Raw genomic sequence first — 22,846 nt, 5'->3', positions numbered from 1 at the left:
GTTCGCGTAAATGGGAATACTTGGATCTTTCCCTTGCACCAAAAGGTAATGGGGTCTATTCTGGACTGAGAAACATCCTCCATCCAAATTCTGTGGAAAACTGTGCAGTAGTTTTGGTGTAATCCTGCCAACCAACCAATGAAAAAACAGACAGGGGTGTAAACATAACCTTGGCAGTATTAACCCTGCAGATATGAATACGTTTCACAGTTACGTTTTAATTTTCTTAGAAGACACCTTCCTATGAGAAAAAATGTAAAGCAGCATTGAAAAGCATGTGTATGGAAGCCCATTTTCTGCCAGACAAATAAGATGAAGCTTGATGAAAAGAATAATCCCAATAACATAAAAATATAAATAAATCAATTATAACTAAATCGAAATTCTAAATTATTAAAGTAAAAACTAAGAGATGTCATAATTGTGATTAAATTTTTTTTTTTAATATTATGGGATAAAAGTTAGGTAAAAAGTCATGTGATAAAAAGTAATTATGCGAGATTAAAAAGTCAACATTTATCTCATAATTACTACTTTGTTATAGCATTATTACAACTATGTCCTGTATGTTCTTTGTTTACATGGCTGAGATGTGCCTCCATAGATGTCAGACAGCTGAATTCATATTACCTAAACGCTGTACTTTAGCCCCTCCCCTCCCCTCCTACCCCCGCCCCCCCCCCCCCCCCCCCCCACCCCCCCACCCCCCTCCCCCCCCCCCAATCCGTCCCCGTGTCCCACTAAAGCGATTTCAGCGCATGCAGGGACTCGCGCCCTACGGCTACGGATGGCAACATGGCGACAGAGGTAAGCCTGGCATATTTTGTTTGTTTTTTTCGTGCCGAGGTGTCGGTGGGTGAGCAGCGCGAGACAATGTCAGTGCTCACTGAAAATGAGGCGGGCGCGCGGGGAGGGCAGCGGACGTGGTCAACGAGGGTGAAACTGTGCCGTACCCGAGTCACTCCTGACGGCTGTGTCCTACATTATCATGCCCGCCCCGTCCGAGGGGCTCGGTTCGTCCTCGGCGTTTTTTAAGGGAAACCCAGGAGCGTGGAGTGTGGAAGTACAGCCGCGGCTCCACTGGAGCAGAACCAGGGCAGAAACACGGACCACCGCGAGATGTTAAGCTGTTTTGGTGAAAGGAGATCTGTTGTTGTCTGTTAAGACGCCCTGTTAATCCGGTGACAGGCCACCGTAGTGTGTGGACGCTGTGACCACACACACACACACACACACACACACACACACACACACACACACACACACGGGAGCAGCGTTCAGCACCATGGACAGCAGCCACGCCGCCCCGACCTTCCTCTCTGCGTTTCCAGCCTCCCTCGCCTCCATCTGTGCTCCCAGGAACGCTCAAATAAAGAATTATTGATGAACTCAAATGGATGTTTACCCAACACACACCTGGATTCAATCAACATGTCCAGCACAAGTGTGTGTTAGTGTCTATGTGTGTGTGTGTGCCCTTTTATCAGCCTGCCTCATCTTGTTTCACCTGATCAATCTGTTGTGAGCTGTAGTGAAATGTTGTCCTGTCTCCTGCAAGCTCTACTCTCCTCTGTGTGTGTGTGTGTCTGTGTGTGTGTGTGTGTGTGTGTGGGAAAGATAGTATGTCCAACGCTGGGCTCGGCTCCAACAGACAACAAGGCAGAAATGAGCACAGACACTGAGCCACAGAGTGATTGATCACATCTTGTCCGCTTCTCCTCTATCATCCTATACTTCCGATTCAGCCTGTTTGTACACATTAGGAGCGGACGGGTGCGCAGAGATCTGGAGCTCCCTCTGGGGACTCATTATAAATACTTAACTGTATCAAACCTCATTATATTTGTCTGTCTGTCTGTCTGTCTGACTGTGTGTTTTATCCTCCCCACAGTTCCACAATCTGCAGGAGTTGAGGCACAGCGCATCTCTGGCAAACAAAGTCTTCATCCAGAGAGACTACAGTGAAGGAACCACCTGCAAGTTTCAGACCAAGTTCCCCTCGGAGCTGGAGAGCAGGGTGAGCAGACGGCAGCATTCAGCTACACATGCATTTAAAGATGTCATACGTCAAACCTCTTTATTTGAATGTCTAAGAACTTTGAGGGTTTTTGAGTTGTGCACTTACATCATCCAAAATGTTTCCAACAATGTTCAAATCCTGAGAAATTCTACCTTAGTCCAAGGTTGCATTTTATTTATAACTTTGAGATAGCCACAGGGTGAGAAGAGAAGTGGGTAAACATGACTAAAAGTACAGTCAATACAATTTTAGAATATCATCATCTCCTTTAATGTTTGTGCCTGGGTCAGTTTAGTCGTGGTTGTTTCACAATGAAGACAACAACTCCCGTGATCCCACACTATTTACATCTCTCGTTATGAGTGAGGGATCCCTTGTGGCAGATATTACATATATTTGTGGTCATCATAGCACCTGATATGATATGACATGATGTCATTTTGTCACCTGTAAGTGTGTAGACAGCAACACACAGTAAAAACTGATGCTTTAATTAACCAAGTACATGTTAATGCCACCAGTGTGTTGTGTGAGACATTGAGAGATATTAGGTGATCAGATCGATACAATCGTTTCCTGCATGTTTGAAGGGACAAATGTTGCCGAATTTAAAGCAATATGTGCTAATTATTTTTTATTTACTTTTTTTTTAACCGAGAGATCCATTATAATAATAATGCAATCTTGAAAACAAGCTACAACTTTAAACTCATTATGCAACTAGAAATCATGACAAGATTGGCAATGCCTATGTAGTTATTCTTAATGCTTGTCAGCAGGTCGGATAAGTCATGAAATTCAAACACATTTTTTTTTATGGTGGAGGGCTGAGGATGAATTGACAAGTCTCATAGTCTGAAGAAAGAGGCTGCTCTGTAGTCTGGTGGTACGGCACTAAAGTTAACTTTGTTTCACCATCATCATACTACAGTTGTTCATAGATATATATAGTTACAATTGAGACATGACTTCATTGCTATACACCCTGCAAGAAGCTGTGTCTTAAAATGAAAAATTGTGTGAAAATGATTTTACTCGCTTTCAAAACGGCACGTGTTGGCCAGATCAAGATCTTAAGACAGGAGGCAGTAACGTTTGTGCCACTTTTGTCCACAGGGGGCGCCAGAGTCGACCAAAAGATGAGCATTCCTTGCAGCTGCTTTAACTGTCCAACACCCGTTACTCTGCCAATCTCCCCAACTTGTTTCTTATTAGGGATGAATAATACACACAAGAATAAATGGATGGTTGGATTTCAGCCGTGCAGGGACCTTTGTTGCATGTCATGTCCTACCAGTCCTAACCTTGCTCCTCATGACTGTGTGTGTCTGCAGATTGAGCGGACGCTGTTTGAAGACACTGTGAAGACGCTGAATAACTACTATGCAGAGGCAGAGAAGATAGGAGGCCAGTCTTACCTGGAGGGGTGTCTGGCCTGTGCTACTGCGTATCTTATCTTCCTCTGCATGGAGACACGCTATGAGAAGGTCAGACTGGTGATCTGAGTGCATTATATCGGTCTTGGACAATGATTAACATGTCTGGGAATCCTTACTCGTTCTCATTTTTCTTCTGTGTGCGTATTAGGTGTTGAAGAAGATAGCCAAGTACATTCAGGAGCAGAATGAGAAGATCTACGCTCCCAGAGGGCTGCTCATCACAGATCCCATAGAGAGGGGAATGCGTGTTGTATCCTTACTCTGTGTTTGGGGTTACGTGCACAAAAAAGCTGTAGCATATATGTTTTCTGTTTAAATTAACCACGTATAATTCTTGATCCCTAACTACTCTCCCACCAGATAGAGATTTCCATCTATGAAGACAGGGGCTCCAGTGGCTCCAGCTCAGGGAGCAGCTCCGTGTCTGGCAGCACCGCTCGATGACTGGGTACTTCCTTAACAACCGCGTCCCCCTGATCACTCCCAACCCTAGAGGAGAACTTAGGACAATGATGCTACTCCTGTTTCAACTCTTAGCCCATGCAAGCTCACACAAAGGATTCACTAGCTTTCAACTCAGAGAGGCTCCTGACGCGCTGACACATGCTCAAGCTCTTTTTCACATTGAACGCTTAAAACACACACTTTCGTAGTTTTTTGCAAAGCAATGTGCATGCGCCGACTCAGTCACGTTTCTGTAGGATGTCTCTGTGAGAACAACATTTTGTTAGCAATACTTTGTGTGATCGTACCATTGTAGCTTCCTTCCTGTCCTCTTTAATGTTACCACAGCTGTGTGTAATGTGGTGGGAGAGAAAAGGATGTGGGAATAGAAAAGAGGGAGGAAGGAAGTGCCGAGGCAGGAGTGAAGACCACAGGTCTCACCAGACCTCATACCTCAGCCACCACAGTTGCACCAACGTGGTCCATGTCAGCCAGGACTGAAACGGACCAACCAGGAACCTGGACTAAACACATCACCATCAACCCTGCGCACCAGACACTGGCTTTTAAGATTTAAGCAAATATATAGGTGCATCTCAAAAACATAGTGAAAAAGTTCTATATTCCTTGTCAGTTATTGTAAAAAGTTAAAATTGTATATATTTCAGACTCACACAGTCCTGTGAAGAGCTCTAAAAAGCTAATTAATTCAAAACACTTTTTCTTACAACCATCCTTTAATCTCTCAGTCTGGTTCAGTACACACAACCTCAATCATGGAGAAGACTGCTGACTTGACAGCTGACCATAAGACACTCATTGACACAGAAGATCATTGCTGAAATGGCTTGCCGTTCACAGAGTGCTGCATCAAAGCATATTCAAGTTGACTGGAAGGGAGAAGTGTGGTAGGATAAGGTGAACAAGCAACAGGGATAGCCGCAGCCTTGAGAGAATTGTCAAGTAAAGACGATTCAAGAACTTGGGGGAGCTTCACCAGGAGTGGACTGATGCTGAAGTCAGTGCATCAAGACCCACCACACACAGACCTGTCCAGGAAATGGGCAACATGTGTCTAATTCTCAGTGTTAAGACGCTACTGAACCATAGACAACGTCAGAAGTGTCCTACCTGGCCTAAGGAGAAGAACTGGAATGTGGCTCAGTGATCCAAAGTCCTCTTTTAAGGTGAAGGTAAATTTTGCATGTCATTTGGAAACGAAGGACTCAGAGAGTCTGGAGGAAGAGTGGAGAGGCACAGAATCCAGGTTGCCTTAGGTCCAGTATGAAGTTTCCACAGTTAGTGACGGTTTGAGGAGCCTTTTCATCTGCTGTTGTTGGTCCGCTGTGTTCTATCAAGTCCAAAGTCAACGCAGCCATCTACCAGGAGATTTTAGACCATTTTATGCTTCTGCCTGCTTACAAGCTTTATGGAGATGCTGATTTCCTTTTCCAGCAGGACTTGGCACCTGCCCATAGTGCCAAAATTACTAGTAACTGGTTTGCTGACCATGGTATTACTGTTCTACATTGGCCAGCCAACTCCACTGACCTGAACCCCATAGAGAATCTGTGGGATCAAGACGAAGATTAGAGACCCCAGACCCAACGAAACAGACCCGTCCAAGTATCGAGTGCATAAGTGAACATAATATTCAGATGGTTGACATTTCTGTATTAGAAATCCTTTTTTGATTCATCTTTATTGACTCTCACTATATTGAATTTGAATCTAATCATCAAAATTAAAACAAAAAACATATTTAAAAAGTATTTCACTAATGATTCTAGAATATAAGAAAGTTGAATTAAATTAAGTAACAGAAAAAGGAACTTCTCCAAGATATTCAAATTTTTTGAGATGCACCTGTAAGTAGGATCTACAAGTGTTTAAGTTAGGCGTCACCTCCCCAGAGCACAGAGAAAGCGTACAAAAAACATCCTCCTCCTCCACCTCTGACGTAAATCATGCTGTCTGGTAGCAGATGAATGTCATTCCGCCCGTCCATGTAAATAATGTAGCAGATCTTCCATTTTTTCCTCTCACGTGAAGCCTATACTTCATTTGTTGGACACTCGAACACAGGCACTTGCACAAATCTAAGTACTAACTTCTTGGTTTCCATGAGTGAGATGAACTCTTCCTAAATTTTTGATTATGCAAAGACGCACTGTGCATTATATGCGGAAGTGAGCGGACGAAGGATGGGTCAAAAAGTCTTCCTGAATCTTTACCTGTCGTGTTTGAAAATACTCCAACCCTTCCTCAATTTCAGAACAATCTTCCAAAGAAAAAAAGCTGCCAAAAACTGGCTCACAGATGTGAATGTGTCTCTTGTTTTGGTGACATTTTGTGCAAGAACAAACTTTCGTACTGCTTGTTGTTTGATACACATGGCAATGAGCTAATATGACTGGTGTCAAATAAATACTGTTTCATCACATCAGCCGCACCAGGCTCATCTTTGTTATTGGACTGTATATCTACATTATAGACCTTTGTACATTTTGGCTGGTATTGGCTTCCACTGAAAGCGCTTGTATTTATAGGAACATTAATGACAATAGACCATAATTATAACCCAGCATGCAAAGCTGGCAGTGGAACTCTAAATCTGTCATTATTAAAGGTGCAGTTTGTAACATTCTAAACACTAGCTAAAATATCAACGGAATGTGACAGTTTTGACATTATGAAGAGATACCTGCTGAAGTTAGCATGCTAACCAGTTAGCCCTAGGCCTGAAAACCTCTTTCTCCCAGTGGTCTAAAGCTCCTGTGCTAGTGGTGTAAACACCAACATACCCCTGATAGTCAGCTAGCTGCACGGCTAACATAGCAGTCCTGGGTGTATAAAATATGTACATAGTTAGCAGCAGCTGGTGGCTACGCCAGTGATATGCTGATCCTGTTTGTTGCGAGTATGAATTCAAGGTGACCTAATATTACGAAGTGCACCTTTAAAGCAGCACTAATCAATGCTTTTATACTAATAATGTATCATATAACTGCATGTGATCTGTTGAGTCATTTATAGTTGTGAGCTCTGAGAGAATTTTCATCTGACTCTTCAGTTCCCTTCAGCTCTACTGAGCTTTATAGCATCCCTTAGCTCATTACTTTGGTTTTTACACAACTCTATTGTTTTGTTCCAGGCATTCTGCTCTCAACAGTGTCGTTTCCACCCACAAGTGTCAGCTGTTTTCAGCCAGAGAGCTCTGACAAACCCACTGTACGTGCTGTGCATCAAACAGCAGGCAGACACAGTTAACCACTGGCTGGTGAACACTGTGAAGAATTTGGCAGCTGAAGAGCCAGATATTTCCCTCTGGGGTTGTTGGAGACCAAACACAGAGTTACAGAGAACCGATATCTGTCTTACATTTATCACATGGTCATGGTCATGACTCCAAATGAATGATAATGCTGCTCGTTAACTACTGGAGGTTTAAATAAGCACTTGTTTGCTATCACCCCTGCTGAAAAAACAGCATATACCAGCACCAAAACACAACATATGCTGGTCTTGCTGGTTTTTCCAGCAGGGACCTTAGCCATGACAATTTGTTGGGTTGTAAAACCATATATCACTGTTGTGTCCAGAAGCTATTTCTGGTCAGGTGAAGTTTCATAGTCCAGAAGACATTACTGGGGCTTCACAGTAAAACAGCACTGAAGCATTCTCCTAAACAATTGAAATAGATTGGGACTTGTTTTATAACAAAAAAAACTGAAAAAGACATAGAATGCTGCTCACCCGCCATATTCCAGGTATCTGGAGGCCCCCAGATCTGAAATTGATTTGATTTACAGTTTTTTTTACTATGGCTGCAAAGCATCAGCACGTACCCCGTCCGAATCGGGTGTACAAGCTTGGCCGCATGTATATGGTGTAAATAACACCGTTTCATGTTTGAAACCCCAGAAATAATTTGTGGACTGAGAAACTTCACATAATGCCCCATCAGCATGTAGGTGATTCCATAATGACCTAATCTTAATTCTTGGGTGAACTTATCCTTTAGTGCTATCAATTCTACCTGTGTCTCAGCCATCATAAGTAGTGCTTCCTCACAACTAATTACATGTTTGAGGTTTTTCATCTCCTGCGTTCACATCACCATGCACAATTTATTATAAATGATTTACTGAAAAACGGTACAAGCATATTTATTCTAAGCATGATAAGCCTTTTTCAAAACATTCTGACAAGTCACAGGAGGAAAGGCACAGGGTCCTGGCTGTGTAAAAGGCCTAAAACACATACAAATAATAGTTTAAATGTATTTCATGCACAATGTTTGCCAGGTATTAAATGTTGTATTTAAAAACCATTGCCAACTTTATGTTGTGGCAAGCTTCGAAAGTCAGAAAAATCCCCTCATGTTTGCGTGCATGCTTGACTGGATATTCATCACTACAACAGCTGGGCAGAGGGCAGGATAGCGATCCCAGTTTTTCAGTCTTCACCTTCAACATGGAGGGACTGCTGTGTGCTCTCAGCTCACCAGATCCTCCGGACTGCAGGATGTCAACACACTATCATGCATTCTGATTAAACACATTCTGTTACTGCATGTCACAGGACGTCGAGTCTTTAAGCAAATGGTTGCATGCAGTGCTGGATAAAGGCTGTCTTACTGTGTCATCGTTACCCTCGAGACTACCATCCCCTGAGATCTGCCAGTGCAGAGAGCACCATCACATACTGTAGTAAAACTGCCTTAAAGGAGGAGGCCTCAAACGTGGAGACAGAGGTGGAGCGGACACCATCGTAAAATGGAGCCAATGCTGCATGAATACAGGGACAGAAGAGGCAAGGAAAAAAACGGAGGAGGACGACAGAGACAGGCAGACATCAGATTGAGACGAAGCAGTGCAAATGGCTGAAGCTGATGAAGATGACAGTCACATGGAAGTAGGATGAGTAAAGGCAGAGGACACAGGGGACACAGGGGGATACTGAGGTACTCAGTATGTCTCCTTCGTACAGAAAAGATCTGTCAGCCCCACACATCTGGTCTTGTTCTTACAGGTTCATTTTCAGCATTGAGGGAAAGCCCAGAACAACAGATATGATTCTTTGTACATGTGAAATGATAATCTGACATTGTTGAATTATAGAGGTTTATTTAGTGAGCTTACATTGGCACCGCAGGAAAAAAGCAACTATAGCAGTACCATTAAAAGAAAAGAATGAAAAGAGAATAAAGAAACAAAACTATTAGAACTACTCATAGAGTAAAGGAAACAACAATACCTCTGCAAAAGTGTTTTAAAACCATGTGTTCTGTAACATTACTGTATGTTTGACTCTGATTTTGTGCTGTTTCATGTGATTATCCTCACAGACCTGCAGAAACATAAACATTAAAGAAAATTAAAAAGAAAGCAAATAATGGGTTATTTTAAATGCGTATACTCATTGTTAAGAAAGGCCCAGTGTGTAGGATTCAGGAGGATCTATTGGCAGAAATGTAACATCACATTATTGCAATTATTACGTTTTCATTCAAGTATCATTGCCCGAAACTAAGATTTGTTGTGTTTTCTGTTACCTACAGAGGAACGGGTCCTCTCCCACTGAGTCCGACATGCTTGTACAGTAGCCCAGAACGGACACACTAATCTTCGGCTTCAGTGAGGGCTTCTCACATCTTTTCATGTTGTTGGTAGCCACCATAGGGAAGGGTTCAGTTGGTTGCAATCTACAATCTCACCGCTGGATGCAACTAAATTCTACACACTGTACTCTCAGGGCACTCAATTAAAAGACAAACTGATGGGAAAAAATATGCTTACCTGCACAGCGGCCATTCTTGACAGCGTAACCTTTACCACACTGAATGAGAGAAGAAAGAAATGTGTTGGAATTAAAACCAAATATTTTTAATCAATCAGATATTAAATAACAGCAAAGAAGAGTCAGTAACGTTACCGACTGACACATCATTTTGATAAAACTGTGTTTAATTGAACTAAACTTGCCTGTGACATAAAAGGACAAGAGACATACTGTGGAGGTTTGGATACATTTATTAGGTCACTGCCAGAGACCGACTGAAACATTACCCCTTGCTTAGAGTTCATGCCGCGGATCCGTTCTGCGTACCTGCGTGTCGTTTGCAAGCGCAGTCGTTTCCCCTTCTTTGGGATAGGCTACTTCCACCACCGTGTTCATTTCACCCGGCTGGAGGCTGCGAGTGAAGGAGGTGCCGTCTGGCCAGGAGACCTCCAGGACCGTCACCTCATCGTTTCCTGGGAGTCAAGGAAAGAAACATCACTGAGCATCACATAAAACGCTCACAAAAAGTTCCATCATTTTCTTGGGTGAATGTTTTTTTTGTCTGTATCGTCAGATAAAGCTAATGTCAGGGGGTGATTAGCTTATCTTAGCATGAAGACTGGGCGCAGAGGAAACCTGGCTCTGTCCTTAGTTAAAAACGCTGTTGGGTGATGGATCTTCTGGTGCTTGACTCTGTCTAATACCCCAAATTGTTGTTTTTCTTTGTGTATGGAATGAATACAATTATGTTAACCAGTGAGCTTGGTGTATTTAACTTTGGACGAACCCAGGTTAGCGGTTTATCCCTGCTATTCGACTCTAAGCAAGAAAGTCAATAAAAACAATGACGTGTATCAGCCAAAATGTTTTTCCTTTTAAAATCAGCCTCTACTCATAAAGTCTATTGCAGAAACATTACATATTATATCTTAAATAAGAGATATTTGTTTGTTTGTCACATTTTCTTTCAGTACCTATAAATGACATAGTGTAAAGGAAGTTACCTAAACCAAAGTGTGCCACAGGCTCCATCTCACACAGGTACCCGGAGCCTCCGTCAATGATGCGCATGTGAGCTCCACTCTGGCTGGTGAAGGCCGTGACCTTGGCTCCCCGGGCGAAAGAGCCAAACTGGGTGCGAGGGACGACCCGCAGCCAGTTGTTGGACGAGCCCTGATGAGGTTGGACAGGTTAGGGTTTGTATCTTAAGGGCTCAGTTACTATAAACAACACTGTAATGAAGATAATTGTACTTAAGTATATGCATGTTATTTTACTTAATACTTCCACTCCACTACATTTCAGGGGCAAATACTGTACTTTAATCCACTACAAATATGAGCTGGTTTACTTTTTAGATTAATATTTGCCATACAAATTGGGCTCCTTCAACGGTTTTTTAAAAAAAAAAGAAGAAAAAGATGTTGATCTGGCTAGCATGTGGATTAATTCTGAAAGTGAGTGAAAGAAAGACGCAACATATTTTTAATACAAATAAAATTTGTCAAAGTGCTGTTCCACCAGATTACAGAGCAGCGTCGTTCCCCAGCACTCTGCCAAAAGCGAGCTTTAATTTGATGACTTTGTGCATTTTATGTAATCGAGTAAGTATTTTAACATTGTTGTGTTGGCACTTTTGTTTTAAGCAACACATGCACATACACACCTGTGTGACCTTGAAGACAGAGATGGGCTGCTGGGCACTCTCCCCGTGTGCCAGCAGCAGGTCCAGCTGTCCGTCCCCATCCAAGTCTGTCACAGTGCCACCTGTCCAAAACAGACAGCGGGCTTTCACTGCACTGACCTACATAACAACTTCACTGTGGTGTTTATCCGACAGCTGTGTCTCCCTAAATCTCATCCGAAACAGAGACGTGGCAGAGGTGTCACATATTCACTTCAGGTTCTGACATTTTGAGACTAAAACGGAGGAAAATGTTGTCAAATGTCGTCTGTTCTGAGTTTAGAGGGGGCTGACCTGTTCCTCGCCCCTGTGGCTCTGCAGCGTCTCCCACGTTCAGCTGCTGGATCAAAGGATCTGCATCGGCTCTCCTCAACACCCTGTAAGCAAACACACAAGCTAATAGTATCCGGATCTCTTTTTTCTTTGCTGCTAGTGGTTATTTATTTGGCCTTGGGTTCATGTGATAATTGAAGCGTCACCTGAACAGCCTGTTGGGGGCACTGCCCCTGTAGGCAATATTGTTGAAAAACACGTCCAGCTCCTTGTCATTGTCGAAGTCGGCGGCGATGACTGTGCGAATAGGTGAAGAATCAGCAAATCTTCCAGTAGCAATGTTCTGCACAAAAGAACGTCGTCAGCTCTCGCAATGTCAAACTCTTTATATCACAGACTTTTAATTGTCACCCCGCTTTCCTTCACTGTCCTGTTCTCCTTCCTTACCCGGAATGTAGAGTCGCTGCCCTGCAGGAAAAGTCTGTGCGGGCCGTTCCAGTTGCCATACACAATATCCGTCTTCCCATCGCCATTGAAGTCTGCCAGTGCTACACCTCTGCCGTGCTGGTACCTGTCCTCCACACCTTTACAAGTTCACACAAGGTTCAAAGCTTTAGCGCTGGATAAATGATAGTCTGTATATGGATCTAAAATATTTTTTAAAGAAACACAATGCAGCTATTTTACTTTAAAATTACGGCTTTAAATTATTTTGTGTCGTGTTTAGAGAGAACACAGAAAATAGAAAAGACATTGTCAACAATAAATGTGTTTTTTCAGCTATGATGTCCATTATATCTATAAATCATCTAGATTAGATTAGATTAGCCGATGAGTTTTCTACTTTGTAGGTTGGGTTTATCTACAAATGACCTGCATTAATGTGCATTTCTTGACTGTTTACTTATTTTTTACTTAATAGGGTGGGAAGAAAATTATTACTGTACTTTGCTATTTTGTATGTAAGTTCCATTTTCATCTATTGTTGCTGTTTTTGCATTTCAGCCTTGGGGACTTTCTGCATCTACTTAAAGCAAGTCAGTTTGTGTGAACTTGCGCACAAAAAAAACAAACAAATCTGAAGCACTTCATTGACTTATTTTGGTGAAACTGGTTAAAATGTAATGAACCAAATAACTTGGCAACTTCTGTGATGAGTTTCCTGATGGATGGATCGTTTAACTGTTGCACCAGTAATCGCTAACTGCTTCTAACTGTAGCTGCTATTAGCTAGTTAGCTCAGTTAGCCATGCAGCCAGCAGTCTGAACAGCTTTCTCCATTAGGGCAAAAAATATTAGGTGTGAAAACAGAACTATTACCTTTGAAAATACCTCAGGAAACTCAGTACTCGGACCTGTATTTAAAAGTATTTCTACTTCTGCTTTCAGCTTCTCTACAAACTCCCACCTGCCCGTCTGGCCACATCAACAAAAGTCCCGTCTCCATTATTCTTGAACAGAAAGTTGGCTCCGTTTTCGTTGTCACAGAACACATCCGACCTCGACTCGCTCAGGATTGGTCCGATCACCACCCCGCGTCCACCTGTAAAACAAGTGAACTGCTGATTCAGCACACCTCAATACATCACTGACTTCACTCCTCCAGGTCGACTCCTGACCTGTGAACATGTTGACCCCGGCCTTGGCAGCCACATCCGACAGTGCGATAATGCCCGCATTCACATCACTGGCAGCTTCGTCCATTTCCAAGAGAGCGTGGGGACCAACGTTGCCACTGGCGTAATTGGCCACATATATTGAGTAACGGCCTGTTCCCTGCAGAGCAACAACAGTGTGAGGGGAAGGAATTGTAAACATTGAGAAAAGTACAGAAGTTTTACTGACCTTCCTGTCAACACATGCAACAGAGCGTCCTGCCATGCGGTTAGCGACTCCACGACGCACATTGAGCTCGTCGCTCAGGAGATCTTCAAAGCGGCCGTTCCGAAACTTGAAGAGCTTGTCTGAGTAAGTTGCCCTTCCTGCATTAAAAAAAGTCAGTGATCGTGAGGAGAAATCGATCAGTGGGCGGCAAAAATTTTGAGAACTCATGAGAATGAGGAATGCACGTGTTACCAGAGTAGGCGTTGTTTGTGTTGAGGAAGTAGATCTCCTCACGTCCGTCTCCGTCCACATCACAGGCGGTAACTCCAATAGCAGCCCCTGTCCGGTCCCTCAGGGCGTAGTATGGAGAGTTACTGTCATCAACAGCAATATTTACCAGCCTGTTTTGAGTGCGATCGTACTTCAGCACCAGGTTGGGCCCATTGTACCTGAGAGAGAATATTAAAAGGCTTGGTTTTGCCCAAAGAATTTCTGCAAAGACCCAATTAACAGAAACTGTCTCGCCATCACTCTTACACTCACCCTGCCACAACCACCTCCAGGTCACCATCGCCATCCACGTCTGTCACAGCCATCCCATAATTGAGCTGTGTGGGATTGTGCAGACTGTCGGGGGGAAGCATCGTCTGCGTTACCACCTGAAACATGGGCTCAGAGCTCTGGGCGTGGGACCGACTCCAGAGTCCGACCAGGAGGATCAACATACCTGAGCCCCACATTGCTGCCACCTGGTGGGAAACAGCACAGAGCTGCGTCAGTTAATTCAATACGCTGATCAGGGCTTCAGGGCGACGCTATTTCTGACGCCCATGAATCCAAAGAAGTGCAATTAAACATTTTCATTAGTTGCACTGGTGTGCCTGAATGTAACAGTTTATTTATGAAACAACTGAGGCAGTTGCATGTGCTGTGATTAAGAAAAGTATATTCATGACATGATAGACAGCACAGAATTATCCATCAGTAAAGCAAGAGCCAGCTTCCAGCATTTGAGTCATCTAAAGGTGAGTTGGACCACATTGATTTGACACATTTTGACTATTTGTTTATGTACCTTTAAATACCTCTAATTGACCTTCAATTCATACAAAAGGAGATAAACAAAAAACACACATTTATCTGAAAGTATTCAAATTAATCATCAGAACAGACTAAAGTATCATGAAAAAAGTCTCCAGAAACAATAAAAAGCATCTGCACACAACTATACTCTACTATTAATGACATTTCCTATATTAGAACTATATCCTGTTTAATTGCAGATGCACGACAGTCTTTCGTTTTGATGCCTATTCCCCATCCCTGCTTGTTCCTGAGCACAGTGGCATGCAGAGATCACGTTACTTTAAAACCAGTCTTACCTGACAACAGTATCTGTATGTAGAAATTAAATGATCAGACCTAGATGCACCGATGTGAGTCCACTCAGCACCGTTTGTTCCAAACTGCACGATTTACACAACATATGCTTTTAAAATTTACGAAACAGCTTGTGTAACGTGTAGAAGATTGGCCAATCAGCAAAGGCTTGTGTGAATAATTAAAATCTTGACCAATAGCTGACTCTGTGCGCATGAAATGCGGAAGTCTGCTCTATTTTGTATGCGATGCTCTACAAATACGTTACAAAAACCAAAACGTTGAAGCGACGGTACATTAAAAATTATTGCCGGGGTAGAAAACATGACAGATATAGAAAAGGAATATTCTGATAAAAACAACTTGGACAAACGTGACAAACGTGCTCTCCTTTTAGAACGGTTCAGCTGAAGCGTCAGACAAGAACAATATCTCCCAGAATACTTTGCGTTGTCATACGCTTTGCGTCTGTTGTGCGACGAAGATCTGTTGCTAAACAAACCGAACACGGGTAAGCTGAGCTGAGAGTAACAATTATTTTATATTACTCAAATGATTTAATTCGAAATGAAATAACACAATTACATTTTATTGTGTATCGATACGAACGGTATTCTTGTGTCCTCGATACACGATCATTACAACCTTAGAGAGGGCGTTTTGTTAAGCTAACCTAGCTAAATCTGCATGCTAACTGCGGAGAAAAGCAATGTAACGTTAGTCGTTTAAATGCTATTGGTTTGATATTCAGACAGTTCTGTTGGAGGAATTAACTAGTTCATGCCACTCACATATAATATATACATAGCAGGCACTTGGTATACAAAGTGTTAGAATGTTTTACATATAAAGCAGTACAGTAAATAATAACACGAACCTTGTAAGCAGAAGTCTCGTCAAGAGGAGTTGCATTTTTGTTATGTAATGTAATTATTTTGTATCTTTTTGTCTCCCAACCTCTGATTTATTGCTCCTGTGTTTGTGTTGCTTTTCGATATTTTTTTTCTCGCCAAAATGTAAAAACATAAAAGCAGAAAAATTTAGTTCATTGGAATAAAGAATAAGGTTTATTGTCATTAAAGTCATACAAATATGTAAGTGGTTTATTAAAATGTAATACATGATATTAGGTATTGTTTTTGCACTGACTCTTACCCTGTTTTCTCTCCTTTGTGGTCCAGATGTGTTGAAATAATTTAATAATGGAGTCTGAACAGCCAAAAGAAGAAGGTGCTCTAGCCCAGCCAACACCAACACCTCCGTCTCAGTCAAAGAAGCCAAGTCAGGCTCTTTACGTTCCCAAGCAACGACCTCAAGGCTCCAAAGACAAAGCTCAGACTCAGGCAGGAGATAAACCAAGACCCAGGCCTCGCTACACAGACAAGGCAAGGAAAAATGCCAGGAACAAGAAGGACAAGGCTGGAGCAGCGGATAAGGGAGCATCTGTTGGTGGGGAGGTACAAGATGATGACAACAAGTCCAATGTGAAGGAAGAGGAGTTACAGGATGCAGATGTGCAGGTAAATGGGAACTGTGACTCGACCAGTGTTGAGGCAGAATCTTCCCTGCACCTGGAAGCAATGTCTCTTCAGGAAGAACAGGAGGAAGAGGAGAGTTGGGACACCTTGTTCAATGATGATGGAGACTGTCTGGAACCACACCTGCTTGAGGAGGTGAGAGCTTGATGAAGGTCACACAATAACCTGAATAATCTTCCCCAAATCCATGTATACCTGTTTGCCAGTTTACTTGTAGAGCTAGTTAGAAAGTATGCCCCCCATCTCTCTCAATCCTCTACAACCTGTCCTTGCTTCTCTCACCCTTCCAGCTGGCTGCGAAGGAAGGTAAAAAGAAGGGGTCAATCCAGCAGGCCAGGTTTGATTACTACAACATGGACCGAGATGACGATGATGAGATTGACCTCAGCGAGGATGAGCTTTCTCACATCGTAGAGATCTACGACTTCCCGACAGACTTCAAGACGGAGGATCTTCTCAAGTTATTTCAATGCTACCAGTATGTATAATTCATTGTACCACTGCTAGCCTTGAAAGCTACACTGTACTTCAGGATTCTTGTTCTTGCAACTATTCCAAAATTTGAGTCCTCACAATAAAAACCTTTCAGCAATTATGTATTGCTTCTAAGATCCACTAGAGTCAGAAGTATCAGTTGAACTGTGTCTTCCTTTTTCTTGTAACAAATTCTTTCGAATTCTGACTTTATCGTCTTTTCAGAGAGAGAGGCTTTGACATCAAGTGGGTGGATGACAAACATGCTCTGGGCCTCTTCTCTAGCCCCATACCAGGTAAGTGAGGCTCTGTTTCACATAAAAGGTGGTTTTGGATGTGTACCTTACAATACATTATTCTTTTTGGTAAATATAATGGTTGTTATACCTTTTCCTGCCACAATGGGAGGAAAGCTCTTCAATAAAGCAGTCAGTGTACATGAGTAGACTCTGACCAACCAACTGCCTGACAAACTCAACATTATTATAATTAAGTAGGTATTATGCGGCAGTGCTGGGCTATTATTTGATATTGTTCATGGTAAGGGAAACGGTTCTGAATCTCTTCATAACATCTACTTACAAATGAACTTTTGTATTAAAGTAATGCCAAACAACAAGTTGACATTTGCAATTTATTTATTTTCCATTTTCAGCCCGTGAAGCTTTAAGATCCAAACATCCACTGATGAAGTTGCGACCTCTTTCCAAATCCTCCTCTGCCACAAAGGCCAAAGCTCGTAGCTGCTCAGGTACAAATGCACTCGCCCGTCTCGCCAGTTCATCATCTGTTTGTTGTCAGTAGCTCATGCCTTTATGGACTAACATCACCTGTGTCCCTCCTGTCGCCCAGACTACCTCCTGCCTGCTAAAGAGAGACCTCAGACTAGTGCAGCTCTGGCTCGCCAGCTTGTCATTGGTGCCCTTGGTGTGAAGAGCAATGTGACGAAGGAGCAGCGTGATGCAGAGAAGAGGAAACTGCAGGAGGCCAGAGGTGCGTTATTCAGAGAGATGTTATTTTCAGCCTATGATTAAATTTATTACAAGTGGAACTAGTGATTGACAGTATACCAATAACTGATAATTACCTGCTTCTCACTACCGATACTGATGAGATATCTGATAATTAAACATTTCTGTTTTTAAAAAGATGTTCCTATGCTGTAGTGTATCCACACCTCAGGGTAGGGAAGGCTCAGATGTAGTGAGCAAAGATGGGTGATATAATATTCCACAGCTCTAATAAGATTTAGTGTGTTATAAGCTTCCACATCGACGACAACACGTTTGGCTTTGTTGTCTACAGTGTGTGGCTCTGCCTTTGTGCTCTTCTTCTCCTCCTATTCTACCTCCTTCTTCTTGTTCTCCTTCTCCTTCTCTTCCTCCTTTAATCTTCTTCTTCTTCCTCCTCCTTTTCTTCTTATTAGCAGAGCTCACACCTACTTTAAAGGTGCATACCGCCACGTACTGTGTTAGAGTGTGTAGATTCTGTGCCTGTTAAGTCAATGAAAGCAATTTTTAAAATCTATATAAGCCTATATATATTTTCTCTAAGGTGAGAATATTCATTTCATGACATACATTACTTATTTTATAATTTATTGGCGCCATATATCGTGCATCCCTAAGCGGAACCCTTTAAAGTGTGACTTCTACACCAGTTTAAGAAGCTGACTTTTGAAATACTGCAGGTCCTCATCTTGGCTGGAGTGTTGCTGTGAATATTTGGTTTAATATATGCAAGTGTCAAACAGGTTATCATTAAGAAATAATATGGGTTAATATGATTAAATACGTTTTTAACTCATACAACACCTGATTTTCCTGTTTTTTGCATCACAAGGGTGCGACCACAAGTGGGAGCTGTTTTTCTACTTTACAGAAGTAAATGGAAAGTCTTGTTGCAAGTTGATGCCAAGAGAAGTTGCTCTTCGTCTGCTGCTGTGCAGATCATAGCAAGTCTATAATCAGTACAGCAGCCATTTCCCTTCACAGATGGAACATAAGTATATAGGCGCAGAAAACCACAAATGGCTGTCCACTGAACAGCCAGTCAGGAAGTGAGGGAATTGAGTATAGAAAACTAAAAACAGCTCCTTTGTTCCCGGCAAGCTTTTTATTTAAGGTCAGAACACGCACAGTGACTGTCAGAGCAGAAGTGCAACATGTGCTGAACACTGTGTCCTTGGATGGAGCGCCACGTATGGTCATGGCAACCAGAGATGCATTTAAAGACAGTATAGCTCCTCACTGCCATGCATGTGGGAAAGACAGCTATACACATTTAGAACATCATATCACGTACCTGTTATTTGGTTTAGGGCTTTCGTTGATTGATGTATTTAACTGTGTCTCTGCGATTTACCTTTCAGAACAAAAGCGCCTGGCAGCCAAACAAAAGGAGGATGTTTGGGAGGGGAGGTGACGGGACAGAAGACTACCCTGCTCCGTCTGTTTTGGTTAGATTCCTTGATTCAGCAGACACAATGGTCTGCTCTGTTTTTCTCAACTGGCCACTCCTTCCTACAGCCACACTTCCCAGAAATGTTTTTGTTTTCCGCAGTGTAACATTTGATGCAAGCATTCTGCCAATGTTCCCTCACCTTTATGCTCATACTTGACCCAGCAGGGACTGTTGCCTCTGTGACATGACCAGGGCTAACACACCTGTTTTCCTAACTCCTAACATTGTAACCACAGGCTGTAGTGAAGCACTGAGTTGAATCATTTGTAAAGGGTAAACCATACTTAGAGATAATAATGTTTTGTGTAGATCTAAGGCCTCACGTTTGTCCCTATGTGGAATTATTTTAATGTTTTTAAATGTTGGGCAGCAATGTTTTCTCTTAAACTCAGTCCTGACGTTACAGTACATTGTACTGCACACAAAGATATTTTTGAGTTTAGGCTCTATTTGAGTTATTGGATAAAAAGTTATGTCATTTAAAAGAAAAAGCAGTATTGTTTACAGTTAGTTTGATGACCAGCCCTTGGATTGTCTTATCAAAGATTTTCTGTAAAATGAAAAGTCTAAAGCCAAAGCTGCTGCTGCTGCTGCTGTTCTGGTCCAGCATGGCTGTTCTGTCTGAGTCTTTTTGTCTAAGCAGGACTGATGATGATGATGATGATGATGATGATTATAAAGTAGTCATCAAATTTCAACCAAATAAACTTTTAGTTGACAGATTTTGTCTTCATGTTGCTTGCCAGGTTTTGTTTTGGCAGAGACTACTTTGTCCCTATTCAAAAAAACAACCACTGTAATTTATGCATCCATTAATGGAGACATAGCGAAAACTTTTCCTTTTATGTTTTGAAGACATTGTCAGTAACTGGTGAATATTCCTGTACTGGTACATTAGAAGAATACATCCTGAAAATGAGTAGCGTGCCTGCATAGTATTAAATCGAGGGTCTGTAAACTTGAGTGAAACTGTTGAGCAGATGTATTTACATTTGAATTTGTCCAACTGCAATGCTTTCATGAAATAAACTGTGGAAAAAATAATGTTTTAAAGAACTGAGGTCACCATTTTCACTCTAACGGCAGTCTTGTTGATCTGATTGCAGATGAAGCAACATTATGTAGAACCTGGCATTATGTGCGCTTTGGCGCCCCCCCCACAGTTTCTGAATGCAACACCACTGTCGTAAATCCAAATCCCAGGTCTGTAACAATTTGTCAATTTGTCAATGTGGGTGCTAACTACAAATAAAACTGTTATGTCATAAAAATGTTATGTGTTGAAATCTTGTATGTTGGAAGTAAACATGTACGTAACACTGATCCTACCCTCTCACTGAAGTTAAATAGTGCAGAGACAAGTGGTAGGAGGGAGGAGTGGCTGAGGCTGTTATTTTAAGGTAAAGAAAAGTTACATAATGTTGCTTTGAAGTATAACATGATCTATTGAGAAAGTTCTGCACCATTTGGGTTTTTTCACAACTCTTTCAAACTTTAGACAACAAATGTGAGGTTGGCAATCTCAACATGTAGTTTTTCTCTATTTTTGGAAAGCTGAGATTCCTGACTGTAAAAAGCTTTCACTCGACACTCGAGAGAGACGATGTTTATTTAATTAAACGTTCAACTTCAACCTTGGATTCGGAGTCAGCTTTTATAATTTCGCTTCCTGAATCAAACGCATCCAGGAGGCTCAGGAGACCTCTTTTGAGGCTTCACCCAGTTGACCACAAACCATGTGGCACTGTGTCTCCTTCACCCCCTCAGCCAATAGTTAAGTCTCGCTCTCCTGGTTTGGAGAAATCACGGCATATTTGTTTTTTCACTGGAAGTTAGTGAACTTTATATCAACTTCAAGTTAAACATTTTTTTTAAGAGTTGGCAACATATTGTAACATGACAATATTTGAACCCATGTTTGAAATGGTGATCATTTATATTAAAGCATGTTGCTGGCATGCATTATGTAATCAGAGTATTTGTGTGAGATGTAACCATACCAGTGCTATATCCAAATCAGCGCAGTGTTAAGAATGTTTAGGTCACTGACAGAGGACCAGTGAGACATAGTGCCACGTGGCTCATCGTGGGCTAATTAAAGTGCAGCAGCCTCAGAGGAGGCACCGTTACATGTTGTAGTGCTCATTTCTTTTTAGATCAGTAGTCAGTAGTTCACAATGAGCATGATAAATTCACATTCATCAAATACAATCTCTTCATATCTCTCTCTCCAGACATTCCTTGTTTGCAGAGGTGTATTTATACAAAAGGAGCAGTGGGAGTGAGAGTGTGATGTTCTCATACATTGTTAAAGTTAATGAAAATGCTTTAAATCAAGTCTTTTGTGTGTTTTTATGGACACAAGGGCAGGTCATCCAGCAAGGATTACCAGTGAGAGAGACGCTATTTTATTGAACGAGGGAGGTAATATTTTCCAGGAAATTAAAGTAAAGAGATTTAAAGTCAACTATAGCAACTATACTATTTACTGCTACTGCTAGTACTACCCTTCTAGTGACACAAGTAAATGACTGTGTGGTTTCACTCCTTCTCACTTGCACTTCATGCATATCACTGTTAAGAATTCAGGACAAAGACAAAACAAAAAGATACTGCATTTTTTTATTTTGTTATGTTTGAAGTTCAGCTCTTTGTCTCTGGGTTCAGCCTCCTGTTTAACCATTTTGTTATTTATTTTTTTTGTCCTGGTTTTGTCACATTTTTGTCTTGATTTTTTTTATTTATTGGTGAAGCCACATCTCAGCCGGTGGCACACCAAACCCAAAAGCCATGACTTAACTTCAGGTATTCTGCTGTGATATGTAGACTATTTGAAAACTATGAAAGCGTTAAGGAACTGTATACTGATATACTTTCGGCTGGCTGGCTATGTATTCATTATTTTCTTTCATGTGATCTATTGTGAAAAATACCGTGACCCAGTATACCCAATATACGTAAAATATCGGATAGAAGTGCATCATGCATATGCAACTCCTTTGCGCAGTGGTTGTATCATGGTTGCCGTGGTCTCCTCTAGTGGCAGCTGCTCTCAGTGCACACGTGACTTTCTCTTTCATGACCTAAATTACTTCCAGTGATGAATAAAACCAAATGTGGACAAATTGTCATCGTGAGTCTGCCAGAACAGAAGTGGACCTCCCTGAACTCTGTTGTTCTTGCAGCTGAACTACATATGCAGCCGGTAGCTGCTCTTTACCATCATCGTGTGAGATCTGAGGCCTGCCTATAATCTCACGCTTGGCTGTGGCTTCACGAGGGGCTGATGTGCTGCACAGCAGCCTGCTGCGTGCCTCACACACAATCATTAGATTAACTACACAAACACAAACCACTACTGAGCAAGTAGCGGGTCTAAGTGCCAACTCAGCCCTAGATGTGCTGTGCAGAAACACTATTATGTCATGGAGCAAATGAGATGTGAGGCATGGTCCAAATGAAGGAATAATCTTTCTGTCCCGCCACAATAAAGGACTAGAGTCGGGGAGAATGGTGCGTTTTC

General features: G+C 42.0%; 3 protein-coding genes across 3 annotated transcripts; 2 read left to right on the top strand and 1 right to left on the bottom strand.

Moving 5' to 3' along the window:
- Positions 1–714: 714 nt before the first annotated feature.
- On the top strand, positions 715–6,349 carry golga7ba (golgin A7 family, member Ba). The gene is made up of 5 exons (XM_030415379.1): positions 715–807; positions 1,892–2,017; positions 3,355–3,507; positions 3,608–3,709; positions 3,820–6,349. The coding sequence occupies exons 1-5, from the start codon at positions 796–798 to the stop codon at positions 3,901–3,903; spliced, it is 477 nt and encodes a 158-aa protein (XP_030271239.1). The 5' UTR covers positions 715–795; the 3' UTR covers positions 3,904–6,349.
- Positions 6,350–9,012: 2,663 nt separating this feature from the next.
- On the bottom strand, positions 9,013–15,095 carry crtac1a (cartilage acidic protein 1a). Its single transcript, XM_030415361.1, has 14 exons — positions 14,851–15,095; positions 14,012–14,217; positions 13,721–13,917; positions 13,490–13,626; positions 13,264–13,420; positions 13,053–13,187; positions 12,092–12,228; positions 11,851–11,987; positions 11,666–11,748; positions 11,354–11,454; positions 10,692–10,860; positions 10,015–10,160; positions 9,705–9,744; positions 9,013–9,255 (listed from the first exon to the last, which is right to left on the bottom strand). The coding sequence occupies exons 2-14, from the start codon at positions 14,206–14,208 to the stop codon at positions 9,248–9,250; spliced, it is 1,644 nt and encodes a 547-aa protein (XP_030271221.1). The 5' UTR covers positions 14,209–14,217; positions 14,851–15,095; the 3' UTR covers positions 9,013–9,247.
- A 110-nt stretch (positions 15,096–15,205) lies between these two features.
- r3hcc1l (R3H domain and coiled-coil containing 1-like) lies at positions 15,206–20,594 on the top strand. The gene is made up of 7 exons (XM_030415371.1): positions 15,206–15,359; positions 16,030–16,521; positions 16,677–16,864; positions 17,086–17,156; positions 17,516–17,611; positions 17,713–17,853; positions 19,232–20,594. Exons 2-7 carry the CDS (start codon positions 16,051–16,053, stop codon positions 19,282–19,284), a joined length of 1,020 nt encoding a protein of 339 aa, XP_030271231.1. The 5' UTR covers positions 15,206–15,359; positions 16,030–16,050; the 3' UTR covers positions 19,285–20,594.
- The last annotated feature ends 2,252 nt before the right edge of the window (positions 20,595–22,846 follow it).

Source organism: Sparus aurata, chromosome 1, assembly GCF_900880675.1.
Source record: "Sparus aurata chromosome 1, fSpaAur1.1, whole genome shotgun sequence".
Taxonomy (NCBI): Eukaryota; Metazoa; Chordata; class Actinopteri; order Spariformes; family Sparidae; genus Sparus; species Sparus aurata.
This window is presented reverse-complemented; position numbering and strand designations above follow the sequence as displayed.

What these genes read in the sequence shown, in the direction of transcription:
- crtac1a (XM_030415361.1), bottom strand. Translation starts at nt 14,208, where the DNA reads ATGTGGGGCTCAGGTATGTTGATCCTCCTGGTCGGACTCTGGAGTCGG. An exon ending in TTGCATGTGTTGACAGGAAG is followed by an intron (nt 13,421 to 13,489) that starts GTCAGTAAAACT and finishes GTTGCTCTGCAG; the next exon opens with GGAACAGGCCGTTACTCAAT. An exon ending in TGTGGCACACTTTGGTTTAG is followed by an intron (nt 10,161 to 10,691) that starts GTAACTTCCTTT and finishes CTTGACTCCCAG; the next exon opens with GAAACGATGAGGTGACGGTC.
- golga7ba (XM_030415379.1), top strand. An exon ending in CCTCGGAGCTGGAGAGCAGG is followed by an intron (nt 2,018 to 3,354) that starts GTGAGCAGACGG and finishes GTGTGTCTGCAG; the next exon opens with ATTGAGCGGACGCTGTTTGA. An exon ending in TGGAGACACGCTATGAGAAG is followed by an intron (nt 3,508 to 3,607) that starts GTCAGACTGGTG and finishes TGTGCGTATTAG; the next exon opens with GTGTTGAAGAAGATAGCCAA.
- r3hcc1l (XM_030415371.1), top strand. Translation starts at nt 16,051, where the DNA reads ATGGAGTCTGAACAGCCAAAAGAAGAAGGTGCTCTAGCCCAGCCAACA. An exon ending in AACCACACCTGCTTGAGGAG is followed by an intron (nt 16,522 to 16,676) that starts GTGAGAGCTTGA and finishes TCACCCTTCCAG; the next exon opens with CTGGCTGCGAAGGAAGGTAA. An exon ending in CTTCTCTAGCCCCATACCAG is followed by an intron (nt 17,157 to 17,515) that starts GTAAGTGAGGCT and finishes TTCCATTTTCAG; the next exon opens with CCCGTGAAGCTTTAAGATCC.